Source organism: Mustelus asterias, chromosome 17, assembly GCF_964213995.1.
Source record: "Mustelus asterias chromosome 17, sMusAst1.hap1.1, whole genome shotgun sequence".
Classification (NCBI taxonomy): Eukaryota; Metazoa; Chordata; class Chondrichthyes; order Carcharhiniformes; family Triakidae; genus Mustelus; species Mustelus asterias.
In genome coordinates this window covers 46,648,883-46,666,053 of record NC_135817.1, presented here as the reverse complement: position 1 = coordinate 46,666,053, position 17,171 = coordinate 46,648,883, and the positions used below count along the sequence as shown (strand labels likewise).

At 39.7% G+C, this 17,171-nt stretch overlaps 1 protein-coding gene across 1 annotated transcript; it reads left to right on the top strand.

Moving 5' to 3' along the window:
- Positions 1-448: 448 nt before the first annotated feature.
- On the top strand, positions 449-10,286 carry dynlt3 (dynein light chain Tctex-type 3). The gene is made up of 5 exons (XM_078232552.1): positions 449-576; positions 2,094-2,135; positions 2,946-3,069; positions 4,686-4,763; positions 5,644-10,286. The coding sequence occupies exons 1-5, from the start codon at positions 550-552 to the stop codon at positions 5,718-5,720; spliced, it is 348 nt and encodes a 115-aa protein (XP_078088678.1). The 5' UTR covers positions 449-549; the 3' UTR covers positions 5,721-10,286.
- The last annotated feature ends 6,885 nt before the right edge of the window (positions 10,287-17,171 follow it).

Sequence of the window (17,171 nt, the reverse complement as noted above, 5' to 3'; positions counted from 1 at the left end):
GTTCAGTTTCATTTTTACTCGAAGTTTCTATAATTCCAAACCTTTTGGCTATAGAACCGTTAAATCCAAGACTTCTGGATCGTCCGGAGGCGGCGAGATAGGAAATTTCCGAGCCGCCAGGTGGCGCAGCGAATAGTCCTCCCGGCGGCCAGGCGGCGTGGTGAGTGGTCCTCCCGGCCGCCAGGTGGCGCAGTGGCTGGTCCTCCCGGCTGCCAGGTGGCGTGGTGAGTGGTCCTCCCGGCCGCCAGGCGGCGCAGCGAGTGGTCCTCCCGGCCGCCAGGTGGCGCAGTGGGTGGTCCTCCAGGTTGCCGGGCGGCGCGGTGAGTGGTCCTCCGGGCCGCCAGGCGGCGCGGTGAGTGGCCCTCCCGGCCGCCAGGCGGCGCGGTGAGTGGCCCTCCCGGCCGCCAGGCGGCGCGGTGAGTGGCCCTCCCGGCCGCCAGGCGGCGCAGTGAGTGGTCCTCCGAGCCGTCTTGCGTCAGCTGTCTGTCCTGTGGATTCACGTCAGGTGCTAGTCAGAGGCGGCGGTGGCGGTTTGGTGAAGGGAGCAGGATGGAGGAGTATCAGTCCAGTGAGGAGGTGAGCGGTGCGGGGACGAACAGTTTTGTGGAGCTGTTTGGCCGGTTGGATGACACCTCATTGCGGCCGGGCTGTCTGAGCCGCGCCTCAAGCCGAGAGCGGCCCCTCAGGGCGGTGGCTGGGAGCGATCATCACTGAGAGTTTCGACAGCTCCTCTTTCCTCACCCCCATTACCCCCTAATGTCTCTCTAATACCCCCAAATGCACCCTGTGCCCCCCCAATGCACCCTGTGCCCCCCCAATGCACCCTGTGCCCCCCCAATGCACCCTGTGCCCCCCCAATGCACCCTGTGGCCCCCCAATGCACCCTGTGGCCCCCCAATGCACCCTGTGGCCCCCCAATGCACCCTGTGGCCCCCCAATGCACCCTGTGCCCCCCCAATGCACCCTGTGCCCCCCCAATGCACCCTGTGCCCCCCATTAATCAAGAACCTATCTATGTCTGTCTTCAAGACACCCAATGACCTGCCCTCCACAGCCCTCTGCGGCAGAGTTCCACAGATATGCCTCCCCATTATGTCACTCCATTCCCCCAATACATTCCCACCCCAATTTTCCCCACTGTTCCAATAGCCCCTCAACCCTAAATATTCTCCGCCCCACAATACTCCTGCCCCAAAATACCTCCTTCCATGCCCTGATTCCCTCTAGTAAACCTCTTCCTTAAGATCCCTCTTTTTCCCTCATTTGGGGAGGCATTGGGAAGCAGCTTTGTCACTGGACCTGTCATCCAGTGATGTAGGGGACCCAGGTTCATGGCAAGTGGTGAAGTTGATATTCAATGAAAATCTGGAAATAAAAGTCTAATGATGACCTTGAAACCATTGTCAATTTTGGGTGGCAGAGTGGTTAGAACTGCTGCCTCTCAGTGCCAGGGACCCTGGTTTGATTCCGGCCTTGGGTCACTGTCTGTGTGGAGTTTGCACATTATCCCTGTGTCCGCGTGGGTTTCCTCCGGTTTCCTTCCACAGTCCAAGCTGTGTAGGTATCTGTGTGGATTAGCCATGCTAAATTGCCCCTTAGTGTCCAGGGATGTGTAGGTTAGGTGGATTAGCCATGGTAAATGTGTGGTGTTACGGGGATAGGGTGGGGGAGAGGGCCTGGATAAGATCCTCTGAGAGAACTCGATGGACCGAATGGTCTCCTGCACTGTAGGGATTTTCTGATTGTCATTAAAAACCCAAATGTTTGGGAAATCTGCCACTCTTGCCTGGTCTGGTCTACATGTGACTCCAGGTGCACAGCAATGTGCCCGACTCTTAAATGCCCTCTGAAATGGGCTCGCAAATCTCTCAGTTCGTGGACAGTTAGGGATGGGCAATAAATGCTCGCCCAGCTGGTGATGCCCATTTTCCCTGAATGAATAAAAACAAAATCTCCTTTTCACCTAGTTTTCTTCCTACTTGGGTTCTTTATTTTAAAATGTTTTAGTTACATCATGTCTAATCTGTTGTAGATCATTTATGTTGCTAGCAGTAATGTAAGATATATTGCTGAATTATGTCGCTTGTTTGCAGGTTGTCTTCAATGCAGATGAAGCCAGTAATATTGTCAAAGAGGTAAGTATGGGAAGATTGTTTATAATATATGTTCAAAGTGGCTGCATTAAAATAAGTGAATTAAAACAAACTTATGTTCTATTGCTAAGGCCAACGTGTATCTGACTATGAGAGATCTCTGTAAATAATGATCTATTTGACAGTGAACCTATATTCAGATGAACTTTTAATTTGTTGAATAAGATAGCTGTAACTAGTCCTTTCCTTTGTGCATCTGAGGGATGAGCATTTTGGGTTCAGCTTGTTCAACGGCGTCTGCAACTTCCGTAGAAGAAAATGATGTATTCAGGGACCTGAGCATCTTAGTGCTATTTAAATTGCATCAAAAAGTTATAATTAGAGTGTTACTGCAATTTAATCACATCAGTACAAGATGGAATGGGCTCAAATCATTAAAGGGGAAGTTTAGCATTAGTAGGTTTTTGATCATTGTCTCTGGAGAACATGGAATAGATTTCTGGACATGTTGGTGAAGATAAAAACTCTGGAATCGTTATTGGGAATTGTTGGATGCTTTAATAGGGATGTGGTGGGTGCTGGGGTGATGATACATGAACTGTGCTGACCTCCTAAATTGGTGATTGAAGATGTCTTGGCTTTTTTAATTGTATCCATCTTGTGATACTGTGCAGTTCCATTAATCTGTCTTTGTTTTCCTTTCTCCTTGAAATGTAATCTTTTTCCAAATGGAAAGCCATTCTGTTCTTTATTTTGTATTAAATAACCTAACATTTACAATTATACCTAAAGCATGTTAGCAGAAATCTTTAAACCATAAATGTGCAGTTAATTTCAGTGGTTCATTTTCAGTGCGTTGACACTATTATCGGAGGGATTGATTATAATCACAGCAAGATCAATCAGTGGACTGCTGCTGTAGTTGAACAATCCCTGATGCATTTGGTTAAAATGGGAAAACCATTCAAATATATTGGTGAGTATTCTGTAATTAAGTAAAAAGACTGCATCATGGGGGCATTTATAATTATTAAGCTGGTGAAATTTGTAAACTTTATCCTCTGCTTCAAGATCATGTAATACATAAAGATGCAGGATAAGTATGTCTTAATACAATGCTGTAACTCTGGAGAGATGTGCACCATTATCTCGTTCATGCCAAGTATTCCTAGAATCATAGATTCCCAACAGTGCAGAAAGAGGCCATTCGACCCATCGAGCCTGTACCAACGACAATCCCACCCAGGCCCCATCCCTGTAACCCCATGTATTTGCCCTGCTAATCCCCCTGACACGAAGGGGTAATTTAGCATGGCCAATCAACCTAACCTGCACATCTCCTAGTTTGACTTCACATTTTAAAAAAATATATGTTTGGGAAAGTTTCTAAGAGCAATTTGAGATGTGAGCATTAAATAACACATTTTCAAAGGTTTGACAATTGATCCTGTATTGAGTAAGTAGATATTCAGTGGGATGTACTGGGGTATATTTATTCAGGTTGCTTTTATCAAGTTGTTGTGGAATGAGCATTAATTTATCTCTTCAGCAATATATTTTATTTTTTGTGATTCGCTTTGGACATTGAGTTTTGTGCGTAACTTTGTCCAGACAACAAATAATGACCTAGGTTTTCTGATGTCACCCATTCGTTGGTTGCTGTCTACATTGCAATTGGAAAGGAGTAAAATGTTCTTCCATAAATTATCTGCACATTGTTGTATGTTTTTGAATGCTGAGGTTGCTTTGAAGGAAATGAATGTATGAAAAGGACAGTTTCTATAATAAGTGGAGGATTCAGAAATAAAGTTACTGATTTATAAATGAGTAAATTAAACATTTTTCCATAGGAATATCTTGATATCGAGGAATATCTTGTGTTTGAATATTTCTTTGATAGTATGCTGAATGATAGAGGATACATTTTCTATGACCCCTGGTTCCCGAGATTAATCCTCAATGCTCCTAGTGTAACAATTTGATCATTGATGTTTTTAAAAGCACCTGAGATAAATTGGTAGTAGTGTCGTGATTAAATTACTAACTAGTCATCCAGAGGCTGCTCATTGAAATTCCACCATAGCAGTTTGAGAATTTGAATTCCTTTCAGCGAAATTGGAGATAGCTGAAAGGGTTAAAGTGACCATGAAGCTATTGGATTATTGTTAAAACCCAATTGTTTGACTAATGCCCTTTTGGGAAGGATACCTACTGTCTTTACCCAGTCTGACCTTTATGTGACTCCAATCTTATATCAATATGGTTTACGGCATTGGTGACCTTGGAAACCATTCCGTATCAAACCAATGCCAATGATTCAGCAAGCAGATCCACAGCCATGTCTCCGGGGCAACCAAGGATGGACAATAAATACATACATGTCAGTGTCCCTATTTAGAATACAGTCTTATAAACAACAATTCACCACATTGTATCCAGGCTCTTGAGATCAGTGTCTGCTGTGGCAATTGAACAATATACTGTTTTTTTTAGATAAAAGCAAATGTTCCCAATTTTGCATGTTTGCCACTCTGAAAAATGTTCTCACAGCAGAATTATGCCACTGAAATGATAATGCATTTTTAATTCTAGTGACCTGTGCAATAATGCAGAAAAGTGGAGCTGGTCTTCATACAGCGAGTTCATGTTACTGGGACAGCAGCACTGATGGTAAGCCTTTTTGTCTTAACATTCAACGTTCATTATAAAAATGCCTAATGCTGGAGGATGCAAGAGAAATTGGTGCTGTAATCAGAATATACACATGTATTTCATGGAAATGATAAATATTTCTATCAGATAATTGGTCATTTCTAATTGCTGAAAGTTGCCTCGAATGCTAAATAATGAAATTGTGCATGACTGACAGCAGAAGATAATTAATTGAAGTTGTTTGATGGAAACTGATGGTTGCCAGAGCAACCTCGTGGCATTTTACTCTGGGGTGAAACTCATTTTTCCTGTTTGTCTGCAGAGGTGAAAATATACTGTAACTTTGTTGAGACTGAACAACAATTATCATGCCTAAGTAGATATACGTGACAGAGTAGACACAATAACCAATCTGTTGTGGCAGACCATTACTAAGAAATGAGCGGCTTGCTTATCCTTATCGGACCTGCATTTTGAAAGCAAGGCTTGAAAATGTATCTTTAACAAAAACAGAAAATACTAGGAGATCTCAGCAGGTCTGACAGCATCTATGGAGAGAGATTAGAGCCAACGTTTTGAGTCAGGATGACCCTTTGTCAGCTCTGACAAAGGGTCATCCTGACTCGAAACGTTAGCTCTATTCTCTCTTCACAGATGCTGTCAGACCTGCTGAGATTATCCAGCATTTTCTGTTCTTGTTTCAGGTTCCAGTATCTGCAGTATTTTGCTTTTATCAATGTGAATCTTTTCCGTGCATCAGCTCAAAAAATGAATTGGTATAATTGGCATGTATTTCTTAATGCAGTCTCACTTGAAATAAGCTATAGTAGAGTGAACTGTAATATCTTGTAACTCTGCATTATTCTGTATAGATTAATATATCCTTTTCTCTTTGCAGGAAGCTGTACTGTGAGATGGGAAAACAGGACCATGTATTGCGTTATCAGTGTGTTTGCCGTCAGCATTATGCTGTGATGTACAGACGCTCTAGTGTGCATAGCCATTCCTTAGCACCAACACTCAAAATGTGTACATAAGAGATTTTAGGACTAGCATGCATTGTTTGTGGATAAGGCATAATAGCATACATTCAAGCAAGAGTTACAAAGTTGTACTCCATTCCTTAAAAGGCAATATCTTGCTAGATTCATGCTGTTCCTAATGAACTCCTACCTTACTTTTAAACACCCTATCTTGTATTACAGGACTGGCTTTTGCTTCCTCTCACTGCACTGTAACTAATCTATGGATTTCAGTATCCATTATAGTGATTCAATCAACAAAAATATCACCAATTTTCATAATTATTTTGCCTTTTGAAGATTGGATTGAATTGTTGTGTTATATTAGTGTATTCCAATGGAGAACTGATCAGTTGAAATAACTCATTGTATGGCTCCACTTTAATCAGCTGACTGTTAACTCTACCACAGTACATGTTTGACTAAATCAGACAATCCGTTTCCTAGATTATTTTACAATCACAGTGAAATGAGAAAGAAGCTTATTTTCCAAATCATATATTTCTGATTTGAAAAAGTTTCCAGAAGAAGAAAATTTTGAATAAAATGATCCATTTCTGTCTTGAAGTTGGAGAGATTATCGTATTAAGCCTATAAATTGCTGCCAATGTTTTGTTTATGATGCTTGACAAAATTCAAATTAGCAGTGAAGGAGACTCAAAGTTCTGAACATTTGAGCTTGTTGACAACTTGAAACTTGCATCTAGAATCGATTAGGTTTCTAAAATATGTTATTGAGTTTAAATACAGTGTCTGAATCATTGATTTGCATCCTTGTATGAATTGGGCCATTATTATTGCTGCTTGCACCATTGATGCTTTAATCTCCTAATATAGTAATTAACTAGCTTGGATTTCACGAGTACTGCACTGAAGTGTTGGCTTGAAAGCAGGATATTGCCTTTTGACATAATGTAAAGAGTTGGAAATGCTTCACACTACCCAGTATATATATGTATATAAAACATTTTGTCAAAGCTGTTAGGAGTTGTGCTGTTCTGTGTAATCCATGATAATGTATCTCCAAGCAAGTTTCAGAACTTGTATACTATCAAGTAGAGGCAGGGTTTTCACTTTTTAGCAAGATTAAAGATAAAAGCCACGTTTTGATCGCTATACTTTAAGTAATTTCCCGCACTTAGTAAAATAAATTATTCTTTGATACAGAGAGTTGAAGCCCTTTTAACGAAAGCTACTACATTCAAACTATAATTCTGTTTTAAAACTAAGTGCTGAAATTCTTCTAATTTAAAACAAAAAGCTGAAGGGGTTGTCTTTACTCAGCACCTATAAGAATGAAATTCAGTAAAATTCTATCAAATAGATTAAGGAACAAAACTATAATCAGATTTATTTGGATGTGGGGAGAAGCAAAGTTTTGTATTTAAGATTGAACCTTTTTATGCAACTAATTTTGTAAATGTATGAGTTTGAAAGGAAATGTGTATATGTGAGAAATTATTTCAGGGCTGAAAAGATTAACACTTAAACTATTGTATTTTTGTTCTGTTTTCAGTTTAATGGTTGATGCTTGTAGACAGAACTTTAGTGAGGAATTAAATCAGGGAAAACTGGGTAAATATGAAGATGAACTTTTCTTCTTGTGTTTATTTAGGTTTGTTATAACTGCCGTCACATTAAAAAACATGAAAGGTAGTTTCCATAGTAGCCAGATAGAAAGGAAAGACTAGCATTTATACAGCATCTTTCATGGCGTCAGGGTATCCCAAGGCCCTTGACAGCCAATAAAGTACTTTTTGAAGTGTCATCGCAATTGAAGTGTAGGAAACACTGCATCTACAACAAAGTCCTAGATACAGAAATTTAATAATCATCAGTTAATCTCTTTGTAGTAATTTTGATTGAAAATAAATATTGGACTGACACCGGGGATAACTGTTTTGCTCTTTAAAATCTTTTTTGAATCCTTCGCCACCATTTTTGGGGGAAGACAAGACCTCGCTTTAATGTCTCGTTCAAAAGACAGCATCTCAAATAGTGTAGCACCCCCTCAATCCTGAAATGTCAGCTTAGGCTTTTGGGTTCATGTCTCTGAGCCTTAAACCCACAACTAAGACTGCTACCAACTGCAAGCCATGGCTATTTGGGATTCATACTGTGTGCATTTTTGTTTGGAGCTCAACCACTGATGTAGGCCAAAGGCTAGAAATTACATAAGTAAAAATACTTCCATCATTAAAACAACAGAAATAGGAATTGTGAAATAACAGTAATTTTAGTTAAATCATAAGTGAAGTGATCCATTGCAGAATTAATAAAACTGCACCGATGCACATTTGCAATTAATTTCCATGAATCTATAAATTATTCTCAGCTAACAATGCTATTATTCGGGTATTCCTTTAATCCACCAGAAGCCTTTACAACCTTTTGCTCTTAATCACTGGTGGAAACATGTAACCAGTAGCAGAGCCTGGAACTCTTCTGCAGTTGCAACGTGAATATAAAGGCCTTAAATAATACATTGGTGAAACACTTTTGGGACTAAAATAAAATGTAATGTCAATTTCAAGTATATTAGGTTGTAATTAAGTACTGATTTTTCTTATAATAGCTAAATCTAGAAAATTGCTTTTCAATGCTATTTGGTGATGAATAATATTTCCTTGATTTTCCATAGATACTCTTACCTATGGTAACCCCCCCAAACCACAGTGACATCAGTTGTTTTCATTTTTCTGCATCTGTTTGCTGATTGAACCATTAAGTACTGTATAAACTTAAGATCTAGATCCATGTATTCACGTTAATTTTGTTTTGTGTAAGTTTGATAATTGAACACGTATTCCAGCCACATGAATTAGCACAGATTTCAACTGCTCATTAATAGCTGCTCATTGGAGTGGTGTGTGCTTTAAATGCACTCAGATGTTTACCTTGCATATTGGGAATCCCTGTACCCTACATCAAAAAAATTACAATCTCCAACTGTTTTACTCTGTATGGCCAAATTGAAAAATCACCAAGTACATTAAAAACTTGGAATTTTACTTTTAAAAATTCCTCAAGTCGATATGTCTGATTTGTTGTAACCCACCTATTGATGCATCGCCTCTGCAACGCAGATTGTTCGTGGTCTCTTATTTATTCCTAGTGACACTCAGACTCTTTTTCTGACCATGCCCATTTGTGTTTTTTAAGTAAGGCTGTTGAGAGTGATACTGAGTGATAATGATATTGAGGAATAATTGTCAGGAATAGGTTACAAGTTATTACCTGATCTCTGGCTTCATGTTATTCTTTGAAACATAAATGTCATGCTACCCCTAGCTAGAAGTTACTTCCATATTTTTTTTAAATTGAAGACCACAAATTGTTCAATAACTTTCAGTTTTTAAGCAGGTGACTTTATAATCAGGGATCTTTGTATTCCGTTATTAAAAAGTAGTCTTTACTAAAGGAAGTAATGTACCTGAATGCCAAAATAATAAGCTTAATCTATACTGTTGAATGATTAGGTAGCAACATCTTGCTTGTGTTTTTGATAACTAGCAGAAATAGGAATAGTGAAATAACAGTAATTTTGGTTCTTAAATCATAAGTGACCTTAATTGTAGAATTAATAAAACTGCACATATTTACATTTATAATTTTTAATTTCCATACATCTATAAATTATTCTCAGCTGCACAATGCTATTATTTGGGTATTCCTTTAATCCATCAGAAGTCTTTACAACCTCCTGCTCTTAGTCACTGGTGGAAACATGTAACCAGTAGTAGCGCCTGGAACTTCTGCAGAATGGCCTTAAGTAATACTTTGGTGAAACACTTTTTTCATAGAAATCATAGAAACCCCACAGTGCAGAAAGAGGCCACTCAGCCCATCAAGTCTGCACCGACCACAATCCCACCCAGGCCCCATCCCCATATCCTTGCATATTTACACGCTAATCCCTCTAACCTACGCATCCCGGGACACTAAGGGGCAATTTAGCATGGCCAATTAACTTTTGGGACTGGCGAAACTAGATAAGCATTTACCTTGCTTCTTAAAGGCTTACTAGGGATATGTACCTATGGAAAGTGTCTAACTTGCTGAAATCCTTTCCTTGTGCTACACTACAGCCAACATAAAACATATGAGAGCGGTTTGACAAATACTCCATTGATGCCAGCTGTTAGCTGAAGGAATGATTCCTCCAATATTTACTTCCCTCACCTAATGAGTGGCATCAATGGAAGGTCTGATTCTTTCTTGCAGAGCAGAGGATTGGATCTTAGTAGAGCAAAAGTACAAAAGTTTCAATCAACATTTCTCCATTTCTTGGTTCTGCTTATTGGTGTTTGCCAGTTGTACTGCACACTGACAGAAAATGCTAAGGCTATATTTTGCCCTTGTAACTAGACTATTTCTGAAATAAATTGTAACCTATACAAGTACGGTCTCATTGTAATTGTTACTGCAAAAATTTTATGTTTTGACTTCCATGGTTTTTCATCCTTGACGTTTTTAATGTACATTTTAATGCAATTTTTAAAATTATGCCCTCATGCTCCATGTATATTTCTGCTGATTTCTTTTAGAGCAATGGGATGTGGGCTTCAAAGACTTGACTTTATGCCTTTCATATTGTACATCTTGATAGCCTTTGCTGTAGCAATTTAGGACTATGAAGGACTTGTACTCTTCCATAAGTACATCCACAAATCTGAGTGGTGATCTCTAATAGCAGTGCAGATGCTCACACTACAAAAATTATTTTGGCCCATCGATGAGGGGAATCTTCATCTTGAACTATAATTACACAGTTGGTTTGTCTGATTTTCATATTTTACTTGGATGTTTATTTCCCAAAAACTGAGAACGTGGCCAGATTACATTTTTGTGATTTTTGACACTTTCCAAAAAACGGCTCCTTTCATACTTTCTGATGATTTAATGATTACCTTATTGTCAAAGAAAAGAAATATAAGAAACACCTAAATGGGTTAGTCCCAATGGGGAGTGGGCAAGGAGTAGTGGCATCCACTGTTCAGTTAATAATATACCATATTACCATACAATCCTGAAATAACACTGCATAGCATGACAGTGCCCAATGTCATGAAACAGTGCTGTCGTCTTCAATACAAAACAAGTCAATGACCACCAACTTGGATGCCAAGAAATGATCTTGTTTGCATTAGTGTTGTGAGGTGAAAGATACGGTTAGGATAGGGCTTTCAACATTAAATTGTAATTCAAATGTTTTCTGCACTGAATTGGGAGATATCCAGAGATGTAACGAAAGTTATTGTTTTCAGCGAGTTAACAGGCAATATTCTGTGTCTATAATCTTGCATTATCAACCTGATATGTAGAACTCTTGGTTAGTCTACGCTGCACTACTGTGTTTCTTTACAGTATAGTAACCTTCCCTGTGTGACTTGGGGTCTTAGAGCTACCGAGCATTCACCCTGCTTGCCACGACCTTTTCCTGAGCTATTTTCTTTAACTTCCTTGCTAATAACTAATTTTCAGACTTTGAGTTTGTTGTTTGAATAGATTGCTTGATTATTAATGCTTTTAATGTTTTCCTGCTCCAATGCTTTGTAAGTTTGCTTAAAACATTAAAAGAGACTATTTAAAGAATAACTTAAATATATTGTGTAAACACTATTACTTATTCAAGTTTTTGAGAAAATAATTTGATACGAGAAAGGGTACCCCCACCAGAGGGCAGTTTGGTAGAAATAATAATATTCTGATATTTTGACATTGACATCCTGCACCATCAAAAAATTATCCCATGGGGGAGCTGTAAACCAAAATAACCAAATTTACAAAAAAAGAAATTATCGGCAAGATTTCACTTTTTGCAACTTTTACTGTAACACAAATCCAAATCAACCCAACTTAAACATGAGTTAATAGGCAAAGGATACTTCAAAAGCAAAGGTAAATTTCACGGCACGGTAGCACAGTGGTTAGCACTGCTGCTTCACAGCTCCAGGGACCTGGGTTCGATTCCCGGCTTGGATCACTGTCTGTGTGGAGTTTGCACATTCTCCTCGTGTCTACGTGGGTTTCCTCCGGGTGCTCCGGTTTCCTCCCACAATCCAAAGATGTGCGGGTTAGGTTGATTGGCCATGCTAAAATTGCCCCTGAGTGTCCTGAGATGCGTAGATTAGAGGGATTAGTGGGTAAAGTATGTCGGGATATGGGGGTAGGGCCTGGGTGGGATTGTGGTCGGTGCAGACTCGATGGGCCAAATGGCCTCTTTCTGTACTGTAGGGTTTCTATGATTTCTATGATAAAGTCAATGCAGCAAACATGTCTTGCGCAACTACAGGCACTTGTACCACCCCCCTCAAATGTGGTACTGTGTAACTACACAGTTCCACAATATGCAGTTCCTTATTTACAAGTGTGGCGTCCAATTTGACAACTTTCGCCATTAGTTTCTATGAATCCCCTCTCAGGTCATGACAGTTCACGATGGTGTAACTTTCAAGAGTTCCCTTTCAACCAACCGTTAACACCCCAGTTCAGTTTGTTCACTTTTGGGGAAAACATTTATTTGGCAACTCTGAGCTGTTCTGACAACTTTTCAAGTTTTAGGTCTTTTAGCCAATTCATATAGTATCACCAAGACCTGTTTCCATTTCTACCAAACGGAAAAACTGATCCCTTCCTGAGTGACTTGCATCTTATGCCTTCCATGTATGCGGCCTCAAAACATTTTCAGCTCAACTTTCTTTCTATGGGTATTATTTCCAGGTCAAGGATCACTAGGCCACATGCATCAATATTTCTTTTCCAAAAAAATTACAACCGAGTTACTTACAATTGATGCAAACTCTTAAAAGTCCTTCTCATTTATTCTTAAAACCAAGTACAGCTCCTACAATCCACAGACCTTTTAAAGAAATCAAACATTTTCCTTGCTACTGCTTCGTGGTCAAAGGTCCACACAAAATTAAATTGCATTTGGGAGTTAGATTTCTTGGAAAGAAGCTCCTTAATAGAAAAAAAAGACAGGAATGCACAAAGCTAGCAGTAGCTCAGTGCTTCTGCAACAATAGTGACTGAGAGCAAGAACACGAGGATAGGAGCAGGAGTGGGCTATTCAATCCCTTGAGCCTACCCTGCCATTAAATAAGATAACTTGACTCTAATGCTTGTCTCCCATTTGTCTAATTCAGCCTTGAATATGTTCAATGACCCAGTCTCTACTGCTCTCTGAGGTATTCCATTCTGAAGATTAACAACCCTATGAGAGAAAAACACCCTCCTCATCTCCATCTTAAATCAGAAAACCCTTTTAAACTACACCCTAGTTCTAGATTACCCCACAAAGGGCAACATCCTCCTCATCTACCCTCTTAAACCCCCTCAATTTTATATGTTTCAATATAATGTACCCATATTGGTCTAAATTTCAATTGGAATGGGCTCAACCTTTCATCATAAGACAACCCTTTCTCTCCAGGAAGTGATCTAGTGAATATTTCCTGAACTACCTCAAGGAAGGAGACCAAATGGTGCACAGAACCTAAGGTGGCATTTCACCAATGACCTGCAAATTGTAGCAAGATTCCACTACTTTTCTATTCCATTCCCTTGCAATAAAGACCAACGTTCCATTTGCCTTCCCAAATTACTTGCTGTCCTACATACTAACCATTTGTGAGGACATCCCGATCCCTCTGCAACCCCTTTCCAATGGAATAATATTCTCCTTTTCTATTCCTGCCAAAGGGGACAAATTCACATTTTGCACAGTATACTCCATCTGCCAATTTTTCTGCTGACTCACTTCACCTATCTATTATTCCCTTGCAGACTGTGTTCTTCTCACAACTTACTTTCCTACCTCTCTTTGTGTCATCAGCAAATTTTGTTCAAATACACGTTCCCTTCATTCAATTCTTTATTATAGATAGTAAGCAGTTGAGGCTCCGGCACTGATCCTTGTGGCATCACTCTAATTAGAGTTTGTCATCCTGGAAATAATCCACGTGTCCCGACTCTTTCCTGTTAGCTAATTCTCTTGCCGTTATAATATTTCGATTCCAGCACAAGCTTCTATCTTGTATAGTAGTAACCTTTTAGGTGGCACCTTATCAAATGACCTTTGGAAACCCAAACACTAAACCTATGTTACAGTCGTTAGTGAGGAAGCACCTGGGAGTACTGTGTACAGTTTTGGTCACCCTGTTATAGGAAAGACATTGATATACTGGAAAGAGTGCAACGAAGATTCACGAGGATGTTGCCAGGACTAGTGGGCCTGAGTTATAAGGAGAGATTGGCTAGGCTAGGACTTTATTCCTTGGAACATAGGAGAATGAGGGATGACCTTATTGAGGTGTATAAAATCATGAGGGGCATAGATAGGATGAACATACACAGTTTTGTTTTCCCCATGGAAGGGGAATTGAAAACTAGAGGGCATAGGTTTAAGGTGAGAGGGGAAAGATTTAAAAGGGACCTGAGGGGCAACTTCTTCACGTGCATATATGGAATGAGCTGCCAGAGAAAGTGGTTGAGGCAGGTACAATAGCAACATTTAAAAAGTATTTGGATAAGTACATGGATGAGAAAGGATTTGAGGGATAGGGCCAAACACGGGCAATTGGGACTAGCTGGGAGGGCATCATGATTGCATGGACCGATTGGGCTGAAGGGCCTGTTTTTGTGCCGTATTGTTCTATGACTCTATCTTCTTGTTCCTATTTTCCATGCTTGCTACATCTCAAAGAATCTTAAAAGATTTTCTGACATGATTTCTCCTGAGTTCACGTTGGATGTTACACCTATTCGCTCCCCCTTCAACTCATCATCATTACCTTGCACAAAAAACCCTTGAACCCCTCCATCCTCATAAACCAGCACTTCATCTCCAACCTCCCTTTCCCCTTGAAAATGCTGCTGCCTTCCAAATCCATGCCGTCTTTCCTTTAACTCCTTATTTGAATCTCTCCAATCAGGTTTCAACCCCAACCACATTGCAACTCTTATCAAAGTCACATAACCCTTAAATGTCAGTGACAAAGGTAAATTCTCTCTCCTCGTTCTTCTATTCCTGTCTGTAGTTTCTGACATGGTTAACCACACTGTCAAACTGTGTGAGACTTGTCCTTGGCTGGTTGCATTCTTGCAAATCCAGTCATGTCTAGAGAATCATCATCAATGGCTCCTCTCCTTGCTCCCTCAAGGCTGCTTCTAGGGACCTATCTATTTCTCATCCGAAGTCTGCCCCTTCGTGGCATCATCTGAGATCAGTTTTCACATGTACACTGATGCCACCTGGCTTCACCTCATAACAATCTACACTGTCTCTAAATTATCCATCTGTTTGTTCCACATTCAGTACTAGATGGGCAAAGATTCCCTCCAACTAAATATTGGAAACATCATAGACACACCACAAACTCCAGTCGCTAGCCTTCAACTCCAGCCTTTTAGCTGGTTATATCTGAGACTGAATCAAACAATTGGCAACCTTAGTGTCATGTAACCCTGAGGTAAGCTCATGACCACATCTCCAAATCATCACTAAGACCAACAGTTTCCAAGGTGGAAGTTTACCCCTAATTTAAAGTAGCATATGTTTTCTTGCTGTGATGTATAAACTGAAGAAAATAAACCAGTTGATTAACAGAGTGCACTATACAATGCTTTTTCAGCTAACATATACACTATATATGGTATTTATAGTAGCCTTTTCATATAATTTATTGTATATCTCTGCTTCCTAACAGCACAAACTTATTCTGTTTAAATATACTGTAGTTTGATAACATAATTCATTGTTTATTTTGCTAATAGTGGAGCATGCTTATAAAACTGATGATGTTTACAGCATGATTACAGCAAAACTAACACAGCTTTGATCAAAATTACAGCCTTGGATCTATTCAAAGGCACACACTAATAATTTAAGACAATTACGCCCTGAGAGGGATTTTATTGCATTCATGGGTGATGAATTCCCATTTAAAGCTACTGAAAAATAGCAAAAGGATACTCCTTTACAAAAACTAATACATGTTGGCACATATTTTTTTTTTACATGTTATTTCAATGTGTTATTCCTATGCCTTTCTATTTCTTTTCATTCTCCATGATTGATGACTGACTAACAATACATTGTTAGTCAATATTGATGCTCTTTTTGATTGTGTCTCCAGTGGTGTAAGTGGACACAGAATGAAATATTCCCTTCAGTTCAAGTAGAACAAAAATACTAGAAAAACACAACAAATGGAAATACAATAATAGCCACTCAGAGAAAGGTAGATTCCTGTTTGAGTAACCGGAATGCTTCAACTTGAGAAGCATTTTCAAGTGACAGACCAAAACAGAGAAAACTAAAAGGAGGGCGTAATTGTTGGAATAAGCCAATTACTGTTACAAAGGTGGGAGGTGCAATCACAAATAACAAAGAAAAAAGGGCAGAGGCTAGGTGAGCAGGATAAAAGATGAAATAAAAATACAAAAAGAAACAGCTTTATTCTAAGTGTGGGATAACTGAAAGAGAAGTGGCAGTAAATTGACAGCATTAAGCCGCCTTTAACATAGTAAAGCATCTCAAGGGGCTTCCTAGAAGCCTTAACAAACAAAATTTGACACTTGGCTACATATGGACATAATAGGGAAGGTCACCAAAAACTTGATCAGAGAAGTGAATTTTTAAGAGCTTCTTAAGGCAAAGGTATCCCATTCTCCATTAATAATGTGGTGCTGTCAGCTCATTTGACAATTTAAAATTGAAATAAATTAACCTGAATGCTAGAAATCTGAGCCAAAAATAGAAAATGTACATTAATTGGGGAGACAGTGATGTAGTGGTATTGTCACTGGGCTGGTAATATAGAGACCCAGGGTTCCACTCTGGGTATCTGGCTTCAAATCTCACCATTGCAGAACTAAAAAATTTAATGATGACCATGAAACTATTGTCGATTGTCGTACAACAAATTTGGTTTGCTAGTGTCCTTTAGGCAAGGAAATCTGCTGTCCTTACCTGGTCGAAAGTCACCTTAGTCCCAGATGACCAATCCCTGTAAGGGGTAGAACTAATTCGTGGTGACTGGGATCACCACGCCTCAGGTAAGGGGCAAGGTTGAGAAGGTAGGCCTTGGCTGGTACGGGAATTGAACCCATGCTGTTGGTGTCACTCTGCATCATGAACCAGCCATCCAGCCAACTGAGCTAACCGACTCCCCAAACAATGACATCCAATGTGGGACACGAACCAACGATAATACGATGAAGTGACTAATCATGTTCTACCAACTGAGCTATCTTGATCTGACCTACATGTGACTCCAGATCTGCAGTAATGTGGTTGACTCTTAAATGCCCTCTGAAATGACCTAGCAAGCCACTCAGTTCAAAGACAATTGGGTATGGGCAATAAATACTGGCCTAACCAGCGACACCCACATCCCGT

What these genes read in the sequence shown, in the direction of transcription:
- dynlt3 (XM_078232552.1), top strand. Translation starts at nt 550, where the DNA reads ATGGAGGAGTATCAGTCCAGTGAGGAG. An exon ending in AGTATCAGTCCAGTGAGGAG is followed by an intron (nt 577 to 2,093) that starts GTGAGCGGTGCG and finishes GCTTGTTTGCAG; the next exon opens with GTTGTCTTCAATGCAGATGA. An exon ending in AAAACCATTCAAATATATTG is followed by an intron (nt 3,070 to 4,685) that starts GTGAGTATTCTG and finishes TTTTAATTCTAG; the next exon opens with TGACCTGTGCAATAATGCAG.